Source organism: Lagenorhynchus albirostris, chromosome 3, assembly GCF_949774975.1.
Source record: "Lagenorhynchus albirostris chromosome 3, mLagAlb1.1, whole genome shotgun sequence".
Taxonomy (NCBI): Eukaryota; Metazoa; Chordata; class Mammalia; order Artiodactyla; family Delphinidae; genus Lagenorhynchus; species Lagenorhynchus albirostris.
Window position 1 is genome coordinate 60,307,500 of NC_083097.1, and position 17,444 is coordinate 60,324,943.

The window sequence follows — 17,444 nt, forward strand, 5'->3', positions numbered from 1 at the left end:
ACTGGGAAGATAGCATTTTAGCAAAAACCTGAAGGAAGTGAAGACTGAAACTACATAGTGTTCGAGGGAAAAGCGTTCCAGGCAAAGGTACGGCAAGAGTGTGTGTGTGGCTGGAGCAGAATGAGTGAGGGGAACAGAAAAGATGAAGTTAAGGGACTTGTGTATGGGAGGTGGGGGAGGGCAGCACGTGTAAGCCTTTGACAGGCTTTGGCTTCTATGCAGAGGGAAGTGGGGAGCTACTTCAGTATTTTAAGTGAGGAAGTTACCTGAACTGATGCACAGCTTAACAGGTTCAGTCTGACCACTATGTTGAGAGAAGACTGTGTAGAGGCTTATGGGTAAAAGGAGAGAGACAAGTCACAAGGCTATTGCAATAATCTAGGCAAAAGATAATGGTAACTTGAACCAGGGTGGTATTTGGGATATATTTTCAAGGGCGGATTTGCTGATGGATCAGATGTGGAATATAAGAGAAAGAAGTCACAGATGACTCCAAGATTTTTGATCTGAGCAACTGGAGGGATGGAATTGCAATTTAAGGAGATGGGAAAACTACGAGAGGGGCAGGGTGGGTCAGAAATGTAGTTTTGAACTTATGCTTGATATGCCTAAAGTCATGTCTAAGTGGAGATGTTGAGTAGCTGAATGGATATGTTGTGTCTGGAAAGGAGAAATCTGGGATAGAAGTACAAATTTGGAAGTTGTCAGCATAAGTACGGTATTTAAAACCACAGGATTAGGGCTTCCCTGGTGGCGCAGTGGTTGAGAGTCCGCCTGCTGATGCAGGGGACACGGGTTCGTGCCCCGGTCCGGGAAGATCCCACGTGCCGCAGAGCGGCTGGGCCCGTAAGCCACGGCCGCTGAACCTGCGCGTCCGGAGCCTGTGCTCTGCAACGGGAGAGGCCACAACGGTGAGAGGCCCGCGTACCGAAAAAAGACAAACACAGGATTGGATTAGATGACCAAAGGAAATGAGCGAGCGTATATTGAAAAGCAGTCCAAGGACAAACCCACAGGCACCCTAGAGTGTAGAATTGAGGACGGTAAATGAGAACCAGAAAAGAACCAACCCCTTCTGAGTTGCCAGGGAGACAGGAGGAGAATCAGGACAAGAGTGGTCCAGGAAGCCAGGTGAACATAGTATTCAAGAAGGGAGAGAGGTCAATTATGCCAAATTCCACAGTCGGGTTGAGTAACATGAAGACTGAGAACTGATCAAAGGATTTACCATGTGAAGGTCATTCCTAACCTTGTCCAGAGTGAGTAAATGAATGTCACATTTCCTCCACCTATATTTGACTGGGACCCAAGAGTGCAGGGACTAAGTCTTTGTTTCTCCAGAAAGAGTTTGATGAGTTTGATAAATGACTGTAGGAATGATTGAATGAAATGCCTTTTCCCTCAGGGTCTGGCCTCCCCCAGTTCCTACTTTATTTTCCTTAGAGCTGTAGAGGGTGAGAAAGTGCACCAAGTTCCCTATCCCTGAAAGCCAGACTGTCTGGAATTGCCTGTGGTTATTTCTCTGTACTGTTCCACAGAGCCGTAAAACACCCCCACAGCCCTTCAGGGCAAAGGAGTCAAAATCTAAAAAGCAAATACTCTACTCCCAAAGTCACGAGAAAACATCTGCAAACTGACTCAAATGAATGTAGTCAGGCCACTGGGAGAAACCGCATTCTTGAGATCATTAACTCATGGCATTGTTCAATAAAATATTTGCTTGGAAATTTTGATGATTCAAGGCATAGTTCCATAAAATACTAATAAAAATTTAAGTTGAAAACAGCTGGATGTTGATGCATTGTCCTCTGGAAAGAGGAAGATTGCCCCTTGGGGCAGTCATTCTATAGTTGCTACCATTTCTTATTTACTATATGTGAGGAACTGTGCTAAGAAGTACTTTATGGGCATTTAGCAAACTGAATCTTCATAACCAGCCTATAAGAAAGGTACTATTATCATCCCCAGATTATAGATGTAATAGTTACATATAACAGCTGATGAAATGGAGGCTGGGAAAGATTGAAGGGATGTCTTGGGATTGAGTACCTTCCCTATTGAAGGACCCTCAGGAGTGACCTGATCCCCGTCAGGAGAACTGTCTCCTGGACAGGATGAGGAAGGCCCTGTGCTGCTTCTAGAAGGCAACTTTTCCAGGGAGGAAAAGAGGGCCCAGGGGTGTGATTCTGGGATACAGCATCCTGAGAGCTGAGGTGCAGGTAGGGGGTGTAAAGAAGACTCCTGAGAGAAAGGAAGGAAACAAAAACACAATCACAATTTGTTTTATCCTCAGGCACATCTCAACTAAAAGAAATCAACTCCATTTTTTTTCTTTTTCACACCAGGAAGCTTGTGGGATCTTAGTTCCCTGACCAGGGATTGAACCTGGGCCCTCGGCAGTGAGAGCGCCGAGTCCTAACCACTGGACCACCAGGAAATTCCCTTGACCCCATTTTATAGGTAAGGAACTTAAAGCTTCGAGAGGGTAAGTAGTGATTTCTCCCAAGTCACACAGATGTTAGGAATGGGGAAGGCCAGAATTGGCCCACAGGCTTATACAATTTAAAAGGCTACGCTCTTACATTTCCAAAAGAACACCAGACATAGCAATGAGAGATTCTTAAGAGATGGGGCTACTGAAAGGCACCCATTAAAAAGAATGATCTCATTCACTGGACAGCTTTCCCTGGCCCCTCTTGTCTGTGTGTGTTGGGAAGCAGTCCACTCCTGTTATTCAGGGAGCAATTATTCCACTCTCATGGCACGTTCAGAGCCATTTGCTTCTCTTCCTTTTCAACCATTTATTTTCCTGCTCCTGTGAGCTCTGTCAGGGCAGAGGGAAGAGGCAGAATGCTAACCCTCCACTTATGTGAATTTGGGGAAGTGTCTTATTGGGGATAGGGTTGAAACAACTGGCTAACATGATATTTTATACAATTTTGTCTGCCTGAATTATCTGGAACCCCCATTAGTTCGTTAATTGGTCCCATGGTAGGTTCAGCAAGAGGCCACACACGTGACACGGGGCCTTTATCAGAGGTACGCTCCATCCTAGAAACTCACAGGGCCAAGATGGTGGCCATTCAGTTTATGGCTGTTCAATAAATAATGATGGTCACTGGCAACTGACTCACCAAACGTTGGTCTTCAAGGAAGAATCATGGACTCCCAGGACTCAAGCCCCTCAAGAGGCTACCTGGACTCACCCAATCTGACCCCTGATCCTGGGAGGGAACTCCCTCTCCCACCTGCAGGATGGATGTTCTGGTCCTTTGCTGTAAGCCCTGCAGTGACGTGGCCCTTAACCTCACCAGGCAGGCCCCAGGACTGGGACCAGGGGGCCCTGTTTATATTTATTTATTTATTTGAGGCAGGGGGCTGTTTGTTTGTTTATGGCCATGCCTGGCGGCTTTCGGGGATCTTAGTTTCCCCACCGGGGATTGTACCTGGGCCACGGAAGTGAAAGAGCCGAGTCCTAACCGTTGGACCACCAGGGAACTCCCCCAGTGAGCCCTGTGAAAATTCTCTTTCTACATTGAGCTGAAATCAGCCCCCCACTGTGGCTACTACCTAGTTCTGCTCTCTGGAGCTACTCAAAACATGTCTAATCCTCTTCTACATGCTAACTCTTCAAGTATCTCAGGACAGCACTCACGTTTCTCTTCTCTGCTCCTCCACTACCCAAGAGTTTAAGTGAATTACAGTGCACTTTCTTTTAAGCAAGTAAAAAGACATTACCAATATAATGAAGGACCTGTGCAGCGATCCCCAGTCTCCCACTTCTTCTCCCCACACCCCCTCTTATATATTTCTGCATGCATACATACATACAGGCGTACATACTGCTTATATATTTCTTTGGACTGTGGGATCCCAATGCAGAAAAGACGCTGGTGGGAGCATTTATAGTGCAGTGATTAATAGAAGAAAGCAGAAGTCACAGACTAAAGTTTTCTTGTGATGAACATTTACAGACTGTGTCTACCAACTGTGTGACTGTGGGCAATTTATCCAACCTTTCTCAGTTCTATTTCCTCATCTGTAAAATGGTAATAATAGTTATACTGATTGCGCGGGTTGTTTTGGGATTAGACTGTGCTCCTAAATCATTTATACGCGGCACTTCAAGTAGCTGTTACAAATGTTTTCTCCCTCACCACCTCACAGACTGGGAAAGGGGCCTAGAAGGGGGTGAGAGTATTACTAGGGGTCAGAGCTAGTTAACATCAGAGCGGAAACCTAAACCCAGATCCCTGATTACTCCGGTTGGCCGGGACCCCTTCCTGCTCCCCATCGCGTTCGCGGGTGTCCGCAGACGTCCATCCTGCCAATGCAGATTAGAAACTCATCCCTCATCCCACAGTGCCCACGACACTGGGAAGTGTCTACCAAGTACCGACGATAACTGCAGCGAGCTCGGGTCTTGGCTTTTTGCCATTTAGGAAAGGGGAGGGATGGGGATGGACAACACTGGCTGACTCCCTAGGAGTAATTAAAGGTTAAAGGTAGTTTTCGGCCTTGCGATCTGAGCGTTCCAGCCATTTGCATTCCGATACAGCTCCTTAGCGGCTGGCGCACCTGGGGCGGCGGAGGCGGGGCCACAGCGTGCGGCGCCGCGGCCGGGGGCGGGGCCGGGACGCGTGGTCTTCGAACCGCAGAGCCCAGCGTTGCGTTCCGGCCCCGGGGCGTGGCCTCGCGCAGGTACGTCGAGCTTCTCGAGTTTCACTGAAACTTTTCCAGCTGCGGGGAAGGCGTGCGCAGAGGCTCCAATTAGGGGCAGGTGGGAGGGTGGCTTTTTCTCCTAGCTGCGAGTGGGACTCTGAGTTTCGACTCGTTGGCGGCGAATTCCCCGCCCGCCGGGTGTCGGAGCTGCTGGAAGGATGCGAAGCCTGAGCGCGGCGTGGCTGCTGGGGGGCGTGATCCTGCTGGGGACCTCTGCCTCCTGCAATCGCACCGTCCTAGGTGAGAAACTTGGCCAAGGAGGGCTCGTGCGGCTAAGGAGCGGGGGTCCTGGGCACCATGGGCAGGTGGGGGAAGAGGGTCAGGTGCGCGATGGGTGCTCTGCCGCCGCCGCCAACTCCTCCCGACATCCCGCAGCCTCCTCTCGGCGGCTTTGAAGGGGGATCCCTGCGCCCTGGGAGCAACCAGCTGGGACTAGCGGGAGAGGGTGAAGTCTACGGAGGGGAAAGGGAGGGAGCGGAGTGCTCGCTTTTACGGAGTACCCAGAGGGCTTAGCCTCTCTGGCCCCGGTGGGTTTCTTCGCAAACACGAAAATCCTTAAGGAACATTTCGCACACCCTTGAGGCTCTTCCGGGCTGGTCCTGCAGGACCCGCGGAGTTAGCGAGTTGATGGCTCAGAGCGGGGTGGCGTGGATGGGAGCCCGCGGCCTGGGAACTTTCAGCTTCTGTTTTTGCAGCCTCCTTCAACTTTTGGAGGCCACTCTTTGGGGTCGGCCCACGGCGTTCAAGACGCCCCCGGGGCCTGCAGCTCCTCTGGCAGGGCACAGCGGGGGTGTGGAAGTCAGGGCTGGACCCTGCTGGGTTCTTGGGGTGACGAGCGCTCACCCCGAGGTTTAGGCCAGTTGGGCGGATTAAATAAATGGAACTTCTTCGACCCTGCTTTACATTCGACCAAGTGAACTTACGGCCCTGGGTTTCCCCGGCCTTCGCTGGCTGCGGCTCAGGTCTGTAGGCCGGAGGCTGCCCGCCCCAGGAAGGGAACAGCACGGGAGCCGTCCCTGGCGGCGCTCAGGTGCCAGCTTGTGCGCCGCAGCCGGGTTCCACGGATGTGCTGCCCCGGGTGTGCTCGAACTTGTTCGGCTGCTGGTGGAGCCTCCCGGGCGGAGCAGGCCTCCGAGGGCGTAGGCGCTGTTAAGCCTAGTATGGCACTGCTGTGATGCTAAAGGACGCCCCGCTGTTTGGGGCAGCCAGGGTAGCCTTAAAAGGGAAGTTTTAATTTCCCTGCTAAATGTGCAGACCTGTTGTAAAAGGCAGGTTCTCACTTTTATCCTCTTCATAAAGACATTGTAAAAGAGCAAGTCACTGTGAATTTGAATTAGACGGAAGAATGTGATTCTTTTCCCTTTGGAGTTACAGCAAAGGGTATTTTGGTGGATACTTGGAAACTGCACCCCTGGTACACATTTTATTGACAGCATTACCGAATGTAAAATAGTTGTCTGGTGGGAAGCAGCCGCATAGCACAGGGAGATCGGCTAGGTGCTTTGCGATGACCTAGAGGGGTGGGATAGCGAGGGCGGGAGGGAGGGGATATGGGGACATGTGTAAGCATTTGGCCGATTCTCTTTGTTGTGCAATAGAAACTAACACAGTATTGTGAAGCAATTATATTCCAATAAAGATGTATTAAAAATTAAAAAAAAAAACAAGAATAAAGGCATTTATTTATTTACAGGAAGTACTGAAACTGATGCACGCATGTCCGTTTACCCTTATGTTTTAAACGTATAAACTTAAAATTTAGGAGCAAAGCTTAGTATGTGCAAATAATTTTTTTTTTTTTTGCGGTACGCGGGCCTCTCACTGCTGTGGCCGCTCCCGTTGCGGAGCACAGGCTCCGGACGCGCAGGCTCAGCGGCCATGGCTCACGGGCCCAGCCGCTCCGCGGCATGTGGGATTTTCCCGGACCGGGGCACGAACCCGTGTCCCCTGCATTTAAAAAAAAAAATATGTGGGTGTTGATGATTCATCTGTTTTATGATTCAAACGGTTCCTATAGGAAGCTTGCCCGAGTGTCTGGCTTGTTCTTGTTTACAAAGTGAGGGGCTGGGGGGATTCCTGAAGTACAAGGGGGACTTACTTTAACAACAACAACAAAAATCAAGTTACTTGTTAACCAGAAGTATTTAATATTGCACTTTTTTTTCCCTCCACATATTTTTACTCCTTTGCAGGGTAACTGTCCTAAAGGGTCAGTTAAGTAACAGCAAGACTTTAGGTAGACGGAGCTTTCCTCACAACTTGAAGCTAGATTGATTTTGATTAAGAAACAGGGCATCACCAGTGTTTCTGCCCTTTAGCACCTGTCTTTGCTTACCCTCTTTGGTTCGACCCTAAGGTGTGCCCCTCAGTTTGCAGCAGGACACATCCTAGGTTTGGTTTTTCTTCTCCAAGGTTTTTCCCCAAATGACTGCCTTATGGAAGGGAACTCAGCCTAGAGTGTAACCTTCTCATTTTACAGATACGGGCCACTGAATTGAGGAGTGAGGGCCAAGGAAAACTGTCCATCAGGCCTCTGCTTTCTTTCTGCTCACAACAGTAATCGATAGTTATTTCTGTAAATATGTTTCATCTGTCTCCCCACCAGATCACGTACTCCAGGAGGCCAGGGACCCCTAGCGGCACCTCCATCACCACGGTCCAGCACAGTCTCATTCCCTAAAAGACCTCAGTAAATAGCAAATGAAGAATGAAGTGAAGGGACTTGCCCAGAGTGACCTGGTGGTTGATGGCAGTTCAGCATTTAAGTCGGCTTCTTTCAGGCACTTACTTCTTTCCACCGTGTCACGAACCTGAGAAGTCCCCTGTAATGCAGTCATTCCATTTTTCTTTTGGAGACTGAAACTTGTGTTCTTTTTGTAATTGGTTTTTAATTATACAAGCTGTATGTGATCACTGTAAAGGAAAAATGAGTCCAAAAAAAGGGTTGCATTAATTAAATCACCCTCAGTATCCAAAGCACTGCTAACATTTTGGTTTCCAGCCTTTCTCATTCTTTCATACATCCGTGCATAAAATACATATTCACAGAGAAATTTTTTTGTACAAGTATGTGTTTATATAAACATCAGTAGCATATCAGTAAATATAAAACATTTTTAATGACTCTAAAATGTTGTCAATGGATGTATTATAATTTTTAATTGGTCCTCTGTTCATAGACACATGGGCACATGGTTTTGTAATAGTAATAGTAAACACTGGCTGACTTCCAGTGTTTTGTAATAAGAGAGAACACATAGAACATGAAGATGGGACTTTAAATTTGTGTTTGGTCGTCTTCCTGGCCTTGTAGTTACTAATTAACCTTGATAGGCAATGTTTTAGTGAAGTCTGTGTTTATCTTTCTTATGGTTTTATTAGCTGGACAAGTGTTGAGAGGAAAACAGTTCATCCTGAAAGAACACGAGAAAGTTGACTAAAGTGTACCTAGAGAAGGGGTACCGAGCAACTGAAGCTTTCATTTTTTTTGATCTGTGCTCCCAAAGGTCGGAGCAAAAGAAGATTTGGGGTGAGGAGGATAGTAGGGGAAAGAACACAAGAGGAGAGTTTAAACAAATAAAGTAGCTGCTCTGTACTTGCTTTGGTTGGGAGGGTGCGCAACAGGAAGATGCTTAATATAACAAAGAACAGGTAGCGTTTTTAAAGTTAAAAGTTTTCCATGCATTTTTACCCCAAAATTGTACAAATCAGAAGAGTTAAAAAGAAAGCGAAACATCCCCTCTTCTCTGCCCTCTTCACTCTCAACAGACTTTTCTATGCAGAAATATATGTATTTTGTAACAATAGAAGGATCATACTGTACATTCTGTCCTACAGTTATTTTTTTTAACCTAGTAGATCTATTCATGGTCAGTATAAAAAAAAAATCTGTCCATACTTGTGTAGAGGGAATATTATTCATTGTATAAATGCCATAAATTATTGAACTAGCCCTTTTTGTTTTTCGATGGTCATTGAAACTAACATTTTTGTTTTACCATGGTAAACAATATTCTAGTAAATATTCTTGTACATAGTGTTTTTGTGCACTTTAGCTAGTATACATGCAGGACTAATTCCTAGCAATAAATTGATGAGTCATAGGGCAAGCACACTGAAAATTTTGATGTTTTTGCCAAATTGCCCTCCAAATAGATTGTACCAATTTATACTCCTTTGAGAAAGTAATCCAAACAACATAGAAGGGCGTGAAGTAAAAAAAAGTAAGTTTCCCCTCCCCATCCATTTTACTCTATAGAGATGGCCGTTGTTTATAGTTTAGTGGGTATTTTTCTAGACTTCAGATTTGCAAACAAATTATAATTTTGTTATATAGATGGAAGCATAATATTCTGCCAGTTGCTTTTTTTCAATGGACATATTGTGACTCTCTTTCCATTTCAATGCTTATTAAGTAGTGTAGTGTCTGCTATGAATGCTAGGGACTGTGCTGAGGATATGGTAAGTTAGGAATGGTGGTTGATGAACGTTGCTTATTTCCTGTTTGTTTGTAATTGGGGTGGGGGGATGATGCCTTGAGCACCAGTGGGTGCGTATTCTTGTGTACTTGGGCAAGTATTGTTGATTACAGGTCCCAAATGGAGAATGCTTTTGTGTGTTTAAACTTTACGTGTGTTTAAACTTCATATGTACATTTAATTTCATCTTCGCTCTCGAAAATAGAAATGATTTTGTCTGGTGTACGGACGGGTTATAGAGTTGGAAGCTGGAATAGCATCAGTTCTAGACAAGTTCTGTGAGTTGGGGTGACTGGGATAGGATGCTGTATGAGGTAAAAGTCTGTGCACTGTGCTGAAAGGGCTTCAGGGAACTTTGAGCAGCATCTTGACATTTACCAGTGTTAGAACTGACCAGTGTTATACCAAGCGGCATGCTGCTTGTGTGCTCTGCCACTGGTAAAATGAACATAGCTAATATGACTGGTATTTCAGATTGAGATCATTCAAGGTCGTATGTTGGAATATTCTCAGGAAATTTTTCTTTCTCTCTCTTTGAATCCTTCCCTAACTTTTTGTAGTATTTCTTGCTCTTCCCCCCCTCCCCTTTATTTTAGTACTCTTATTTAAAATAGATTTTTATCTCTCTTTACATGAACCTTCCTGACCTGGCGTGTGTTTATTTTTATGGGAAACTTTAGACATGTGAAAGTAGAATATTACAGTGAATCCCAGGTACCTCTCCCTCAGCCTTAACAATGATGCCCCAGCCTCCTTCCTGCCCTCCTTCCTGTGTTATTCTTTAACAGCTTTCAGATACAATTTGCAGACCATACAATTCACCTATTCCAAGTCTACAAGTCAGTGCATTTTAGAATATTCACAGTTGTCTATCCATTACCACAATCAACTTTAGAATATTTTTATTACCCCATAAGAACATCCCACTCCCCACCCCACCCCCGCTCTTAGCCATCACCCCCCAGTTTGCCCCATTCCCCAGCTCCTGGCAACCACTAATCTACTTTTTGTCTGTGGATTTGCCCATTCAGGACATTTATTATAAATGGAATCATACAATACACATTCCTTTGTGACTGGCTTCTTTCAAAAGCATAATCTTCTCAAGGTTCATCTGTATTGTAGCACGTATCAGTTCTTCATTTCCTTTTATTGCTAAATAATGTTCCATTGTATGCGTATACCATATTTTGTCTACCCATTCATCAGTTGATGGACATTTTGTTATTTCTGCTTTGGGGCTTTTATGAATAATGCTGTTATGAACATTCCTGTATAAGTTTCTGTTTGAATACGTGTTTTAATTTGTCCTGGATGTGTACTTAGGAGTAGGAATGGATGGGTCACATGGCAACTCTATGGTGAGCCGTTTCAGGAACTGTCAACTTATTTGCACAGTGACTGCATCACTTTACATTCCCACCAGCAGCACCTGAGGGTTCCCCTCCTTGCGTTATTTTGAAATAAATCCAGATATAATTTCATCTTAAAATATTTCAGTATGTATTCATAAAAGATGGCCATTTCCTTTTCAAATATTACCACATAATAACCACTGACAAAAATTGTGTAATATAATCAAATACTCAGTGTTCATATTTCTAATTGTTTCATAAGTGTCATAAATACTATATTAATAGTTTGTTTGAATCAGGATCCAAACAGGGTCCACACATTACATAAGGTTAATATTGTCTTATAAGTCTTTTAATTTATGGGCCCTACCTCCACACCTCTTTCTGGGTTTTTGCCTTGTAATTTATATTTTGAAGAAATGAGGTCCTTATCCTGCAGCAGTTTCCACAGCCTGGATTTTGCTAATGACATTCTTATGTTAGTGAACATGTCCTATTGTCCCCTTTATTTCTGTTAATTTGGCTGTTGGATCCAGGGGCTTGTTCAGATGAGGGTTCATTCGATCGTTTGTTGCAAGATTACTTCATAGGTACTTCTTCCCTTTGGAGGCAAATAACGTCTGGTTATCATGTTTGTGATGTGGGTAACTCCGGACAATCAATGCTTAGATTTTCTTCCCTTTTATAAAGCAAGTTATGTAATTTTGTTTGTTTGTCTTGGTACCAAGGGAAAAAATTGAGTCTTTTTGTGGTAATTAGAAAATCTTGGTGGCTCCATTCTGTAGAAACGCAGTCTGACTCATTGACTTGGTCTCTGGTGGGCTGTTTCTGGGCTGGGTGTCCCAGCTCTCTGAATGGAAGAGTCCTCAGAACAGGGGTCCACTGTCCAGTCACCAGCTTTGCCACACCTGCCTCTCCGGAGAGCCGGTAACCGCTTTTCAAACCAATGGAGAATTTATAGGATTCTCTTACACCTCTGAAAGTCTTCCAGAACATGTTAATATTAATACAAATAAATATATAAATTATTAGAGGAGGGGCTAGTTCAAAGCGGGGGTGTTAAAATGGTAAAACTTTACATTTAAAATTTTCTGTTTGAGAACAGACGTGTGGAATCCGCACAGGTTAGGTTGGTCTCAATAGACTCCAGCGTGTGACCTCACGTCGGTCTCCGAGGCTATGTGATATAGGGGTTAGAACCAGGGAGTCTAGAAACGGACTGCCTTGGGTTGAATCCTGACTGCCTTGGGTTGAATCCTGACTCTCCAACCTAACAACTGTTCAGCCTTGGAAAATTTACTCAGTTTTTTCAAGCTTCAGTTTATGCATCTAGAAAATGTAACTCTAATAATAGTACCTCCTCATAAGGTGTTGTGAACGTGAAGTAAACTAATACACGTGAAGTGTTGAAAGCAACGCTGGACACACGATATTAAGCGTGTGTGTCCTGGAATCCCCTGCCGGCGTCTGTGTGGTTTGGGTACTAACTGGGTCAGGCTAGAGCTCTAAAGACATGAGCTGCGCTCTTGATTCTCCTTCCTTTTTTTCATCGGTAGGGCTAGCTGAGCTTTTCAATCCACCCCATGTGCGAGGTCCAGGGCTCTGCCAGGGACCATGGGGATAAGGAAGTTAGGAATTAAGGATAAAGGAATTAGGACAGTCCTGGAATTAAACCTGTAATCTCACACAGCGACTCTTGCCATTTTGACTCCTGGAGCAAGTTCCAGACATTACCAGTCTATAAATATGTCATTACTATTCTCTTGTGGTGTGTAAAATCGGTCACTCTGCTAAACTGGTTGTGAAAAACATGTAAGTGGGTCATGAAATCAATGTAGAAGGTGGTGACTGGATTTCACAAGAATGGAACAGAATACAATAGAAAGTATTAGAGTGTACCCTGCGCAATAAGGCTAATTATTATTTTGTGAAACTTTTTTTCCATTATGGTTATATGTATCAGAACTGGGTTACCATATAGAATATATTTCTTACTGTGGGTTATGGTCAAGCTTTGAAGATCACTGTAATATGTAGGGATATTATTTTATTTTATTATTTTTTTTATTATTATTTTTTTGCGGTACGTGGGCCTCTCACTGTTGTGGCCTCTCCCGTTGCGGAGCACAGGCTCCGGACGCGCAGCCTCAGCGGCCATGGCTCACGGGCCCAGCCGCTCCGCGGCATGTGGGATCTTCCCGGACCGGGGCACGAACCCGTGTCCCCTGCATTGGCAGGCAGACTCTCAACCGCTGCGCCACCAGGGAAGCCCTATTTTATTTTTTAAATTTAGAAATAATTCATGCTCTTTTGAAAAAATTATAAAAGAAATCGGAAGAAGAGATGAGTCTGTCCTAAGTGTACGAACTTCCTGTGTCTGCCGTAACAAATTGCCGCAAGCTGTTGGTTTCAGTTCGTAAGAAGTTTTTTTCTCACAGTTCTGGACGTCAAGAGTCGGAAATCAAGGTGTGGGCGCCTCTCGAGGCTCTAGGGGAGACTCCGTTCCATGCCTCCTCCAGCTACTGGGGGCTGTTAGTATTCCTTGGCATTCCTTAGCTTGTTCCTTGGCTTTACTCCAGTCTCCGCCTCCATTTTCACATTGCTTTCTCCTTTCTGTCTTCCTTCTCTCTCAAATCTCCTTCTGCCTTTCTCTTATAAAGACAATTGTCATTGGACTTAGGGCCCACCTGGATAATCCAGGGTGATCTTCCCATCTCAAGATCCTAATTGCATCTACAAAGACCTTTTTTCTAAATAAAGTAAGGATCACAGATTCTAGGGGTTAGGACATGGACATCTTTTTTTGGGGGGCCACCCACTCTGCTAAATGAGAAGTGAAGTATTGATCTCTACACCCTCTCATCCTCCACCCACCGTAATCACTGTCACTTCTTAGTAGGGAAGCCTTAAGAGAAGTGAATAATCCTGCTGAACATGGGTACAAAGGTAGGAGAGGAAAAAATGATGACTAAACATACAAATTATCAGATAAACTTGTGAGTAGGTTGCACATCCTCCCTGGCATACTGTGGTGCCATGGTGAAGGACTGCTCTTCCCCAGAATTAAAGTCAGATCCTTCCATGTCCTCACACTGTCCCTCACGTTCATCCGCAGGTCCATGAGCACTTCATTGGCATAGGCTGGCTATGCCATTGGTTTGTGATTTGTAAAGTTTAATTCATAATATGGGGATGAGAGTGGAAATTGTTAAAGCTTGCCATGTTACTTGCTTAAAAGTCAGAATACAAATTTGTCTGAACAGAAATCATGCACCTATCCATCCAGTGACCTTGAGGCTGGAAGGCTTGCCTGTCTTCTGGCTTCCATGGGAAGGTCTCCAGGAAGCCCACACAGAAGTGGGGGATCCCTGCCCACGGCTGAGGCTGTCCTTGTGGCTGGAGAGGGACTATCTCTGTGCTCCTGAGAATCTCGCCGTGTTGGACTTTGGGCTAGGGAGTGACAGGCAAGGCTGGATCCTGTCTTATGGCCCCAAGTGAGATAGATGGCCATGATGAGAACAGGTAGGAACTAATGGGTGTGGACAGTTTGTAAAAATAAATTGAAATACCGTCACCTTTTTTGAGATTCATAGAAATCAACGTTATCTTCTACACATACTTCACAACCCTCCCATAAAAAATACTTGCTGTAAAAAAAAAAAAAAGCAAGCAAACCAATCCAGACCATAGAAATCCCAGTAATTCCATCACCCAAAGAAAGCACCCATAAGTATTTTGTGTACTCCTCCTCCTGTCTTTTTCCTTTCTCTTCTTTCACGCGGCACAGGAAGCTTTCTTCAGCTACGCTGCTCTGGAGAAAGGCAGGGCTGCCGTAACATGCTGTCCGTGCCAGTTATCTCTCAATCCCTTTCAGTTCATTCTGCTTCTTTTTCTCCTCAGCTGCTCTCCTCCTTTCCTCTTCTGCCCAAATTTTCAGGCGGCTGTAACGCTTAGCAGCACCATCTTGTCCGTGACCTTCCCACCGGCCCTCCTGTCTTTCCTTGAAGTGATTTTATTTGGACAAACATTTCTGTGGAAACGTTGATTTCTGTAATGACCCTTGTCTGCCTTGCCTTTCTTGCGCAGGAACCAGTAGACCCTCTAAAGGAAGAAGTCTCATTGGTTACGTTGATAACTCACCTCAGATCACGGGGAGAGGAGCAACAGTGGAACCAGTCTTCTCTGTGGATGAGTCTTCTGCCTCTGTCCTCACTGGAAAACTGACTACTGTCTTTCTTCCAATTGTCTACACGATCGTATTTGCGGTTGGTTTGCCAAGTAATGGCATGGCCCTGTGGGTCTTTCTTTTCCGAACGAAGAAGAAGCACCCTGCTGTGATTTACATGGCCAACCTGGCCTTGGCGGACCTCCTCTCTGTTATCTGGTTCCCTTTGAAGATTGCCTATCACATCCATGGCAACAACTGGATTTATGGGGAATCTCTCTGCAAGGTACTCATTGGCTTTTTCTACGGCAACATGTACTGCTCCATCCTCTTCCTGACCTGTCTCAGTGTGCAGAGATACTGGGTCATCGTGAACCCCATGCTGTACCCCATGAAGAAGGCGAGCATTGCCATCAGTGTCTCCCTGGGAATATGGCTGCTGATTCTGCTGGTTACTATCCCCTTATACGCTGTGAAGCAGACCCTCTACATTCCAGCCCTTAACATCACGACCTGTCATGATGTTTTGCCAGAGGCGGTGTTGGTGGGGGACATGTTCAATTATTTCCTCTCTCTGGCCATCGGAGTCTTTCTGTTCCCAGCCTTCCTTACGGCCTTTGCCTATGTGCTGATGATCCGGACCCTCCAATCTTCTGCCTTGGATAAAAACTCAGAAGAGAAGAGGCAGAGAGCCATCAAGCTCATCGTCACTGTCCTGGCCATGTACCTGATCTGCTTCACTCCTAGTAACCTTCTGCTCGTGGTGCATTACTTCCTGATTAAAAACTGGGGCCAGAGCCACGTCTATGCCCTGTACCTCATAGCCCTCTGCCTCTCCACCCTCAACAGCTGCATTGACCCCTTTGTCTATTACTTCATTTCACAAGACATCAGGGATCACGCAAAGAATGCTCTGCTTTGTCGGAGCGTCCGTACTGTAAAGCAGATGCAAATATCCCACACATCAGTCAAATTCTCTAGGAAATCCAGCTCTTACTCTTCAAGTTCAACCAGTGTTAAAACCTCCTATTGAGTTTTCCAGCTCCTTGGATGGAAGTTAGGCGGGGGGATTTGGAACCTGATTAACATTATGGGGATGCTTCTGTTGTTTCCCAACCACATGGGTTTCGCCACATACCATGTATATGCAACAGCTCCCAGGATTGCTGGGAGTTTCCCTGTTTGCATAAGGAAAGTCCCCCAAATTAACATAGATGTCAGTTTCAGAATTCCTCTACTCAGGTGCTCCTGGAAACGGAACTGATGGAAGCAGACTTTTCAGAAGGTGGAGAAAAGACAGAAACCCAGTGACTTGCAAAGACGAGTATTGGCGTGAAGACCAAGTTCTTAGCTAAAACTACATTTTACATCTGGGGTCAGTCACAACCATGTTAGGGCTTCAGGGCCCTCAGAGATGATTTGTCCAATTGACTGCTTTAAGGATAAGGAAACTAAAGAGGTGAGGGAGCTGCCCAGAATTAGGTTTCCAACCAATGGCAATAAGTTAGGACTGGACAGTTTTGAATGGTCAGTGGGGTTCTTGTACCACCTCATCAAAATCCTTGTGGATCAGGCTTCCCTGGTGGCACAGTGGTCGAGAGTCCACCTGCCGATGCAGGGGACATGGGTTCGTGCCCCAGTCCGGGAAGATCCCACATGCCGCGGAGCGGCTGGGTCCGTGAGCCATGGCCGCTGAGCCTGCGCGTCCGGAGCCTGTGCGCCGCAATGGGAGAGGCCACAACAGTGAGAGGCCTGCGTACCGAAAAAAAAAAAAAATCCTTGTGGATCTTGTTGAAAAATGCAGATTCATTATACTCAGGAATCAGAGCTCAGAGTCTGGGGACAGGGCCCAGGAACCTTCATTTTAACAAGATTTTCGTGCACTCCAAACTTTGGGAACTATTGGTCTGGGTACTGCTTCGACTTGACAAGGGGCCGTGGCAGTTTCTGAAAAGAGAAGCAAACAGGATGTTGTGTGTCTCTTTTTGTTCAGCTTATAATGAATTCTGTTTGTTGACTTATTGGGACTTTCAATTATTTATCAATCCTTTGAGCTTTTGTGTATATCATTATCACTTCAAGGAAAATACATCAAGGATTTTAAAGGTAGAAAAATAAATTTTGTGTAACGCTTTACTGACTTCAATGAAATCTTCAGGTTGTCTGAATAATAGATTGTTTCACAACTAGGAATAGTGTTAACCACTTAGTATTTTAAAAAATTATTGTTGGGGCTTCCCTGGTGGCGCAGTGGTTGAGAATCCGCCTGCTAATGCAGGGAACACGGGTTCGAGCCCTGGTCCGGGAAGATCCCACATGCCACGGAGCAGCTAAGCCCGTGCACCACAACTACTGAGCCTGCGCATCTGGAGCCTGTGCTCCGCAACAAGAGAGGCCACGATAGTGAGAGAGAGGCCCACGCACCGCGATGAAGAGTGGCCCCCGCTCGCCGCAAATGGAGAAAGCCCTCGCACAGAAACGAAGACCCAACACAGCCACAAATAAATATAAAATAAATAAATAAATTAAAAAAAATTATTGTTGGACTATTTATTGCCAGTTTTGTTGACTTGTTATCAAATATGAAATTATAAAGCCATCACTGGGTTTGAACCACATCCGTTTGGAAAAGAACTTCTGAAATAGAAGTGATTTGCAATGTATTTAAAGAGGTACTTGACTCCAAGCTGACTTTATACAACTGGTGTATTTGTGACCTTTTAA

General features: G+C 45.4%; 1 protein-coding gene and 1 non-coding gene across 3 annotated transcripts; one reads left to right on the plus strand and one right to left on the minus strand.

The window, feature by feature from the left end:
* Nucleotides 1-2,364: 2,364 nt before the first annotated feature.
* On the minus strand, nucleotides 2,365-2,437 carry TRNAE-CUC (transfer RNA glutamic acid (anticodon CUC)). Its single transcript has one exon. It is a non-coding gene; the product is annotated as a tRNA-Glu (tRNA).
* A 2,255-nt stretch (nucleotides 2,438-4,692) lies between these two features.
* On the plus strand, nucleotides 4,693-16,824 carry F2RL1 (F2R like trypsin receptor 1). 2 transcript variants are annotated; one of them, XR_009539862.1, is made up of 2 exons: nucleotides 4,693-4,962; nucleotides 7,328-7,717. XR_009539862.1 is itself a non-coding variant. In XM_060146128.1 (2 exons), exons 1-2 carry the CDS (start codon nucleotides 4,881-4,883, stop codon nucleotides 15,751-15,753), a joined length of 1,194 nt encoding a protein of 397 aa, XP_060002111.1. In that variant the 5' UTR covers nucleotides 4,693-4,880; the 3' UTR covers nucleotides 15,754-16,824. The 2 variants fall into 2 exon arrangements, 1 of the variants encoding a protein (XP_060002111.1); XM_060146128.1 differs by lacking the exon at nucleotides 7,328-7,717 and adding an exon at nucleotides 14,642-16,824.
* Nucleotides 16,825-17,444: the final 620 nt, after the last annotated feature.

Excerpts from the sequence above, each read along its gene's own strand:
- F2RL1 (XM_060146128.1), top strand. The coding sequence starts at position 4,881 with ATGCGAAGCCTGAGCGCGGCGTGGCTGCTGGGGGGCGTGATCCTGCTG. Across the intron at positions 4,963-14,641 it reads CTGCAATCGCACCGTCCTAG|GAACCAGTAGACCCTCTAAA; the intron begins GTGAGAAACTTG and ends TTTCTTGCGCAG.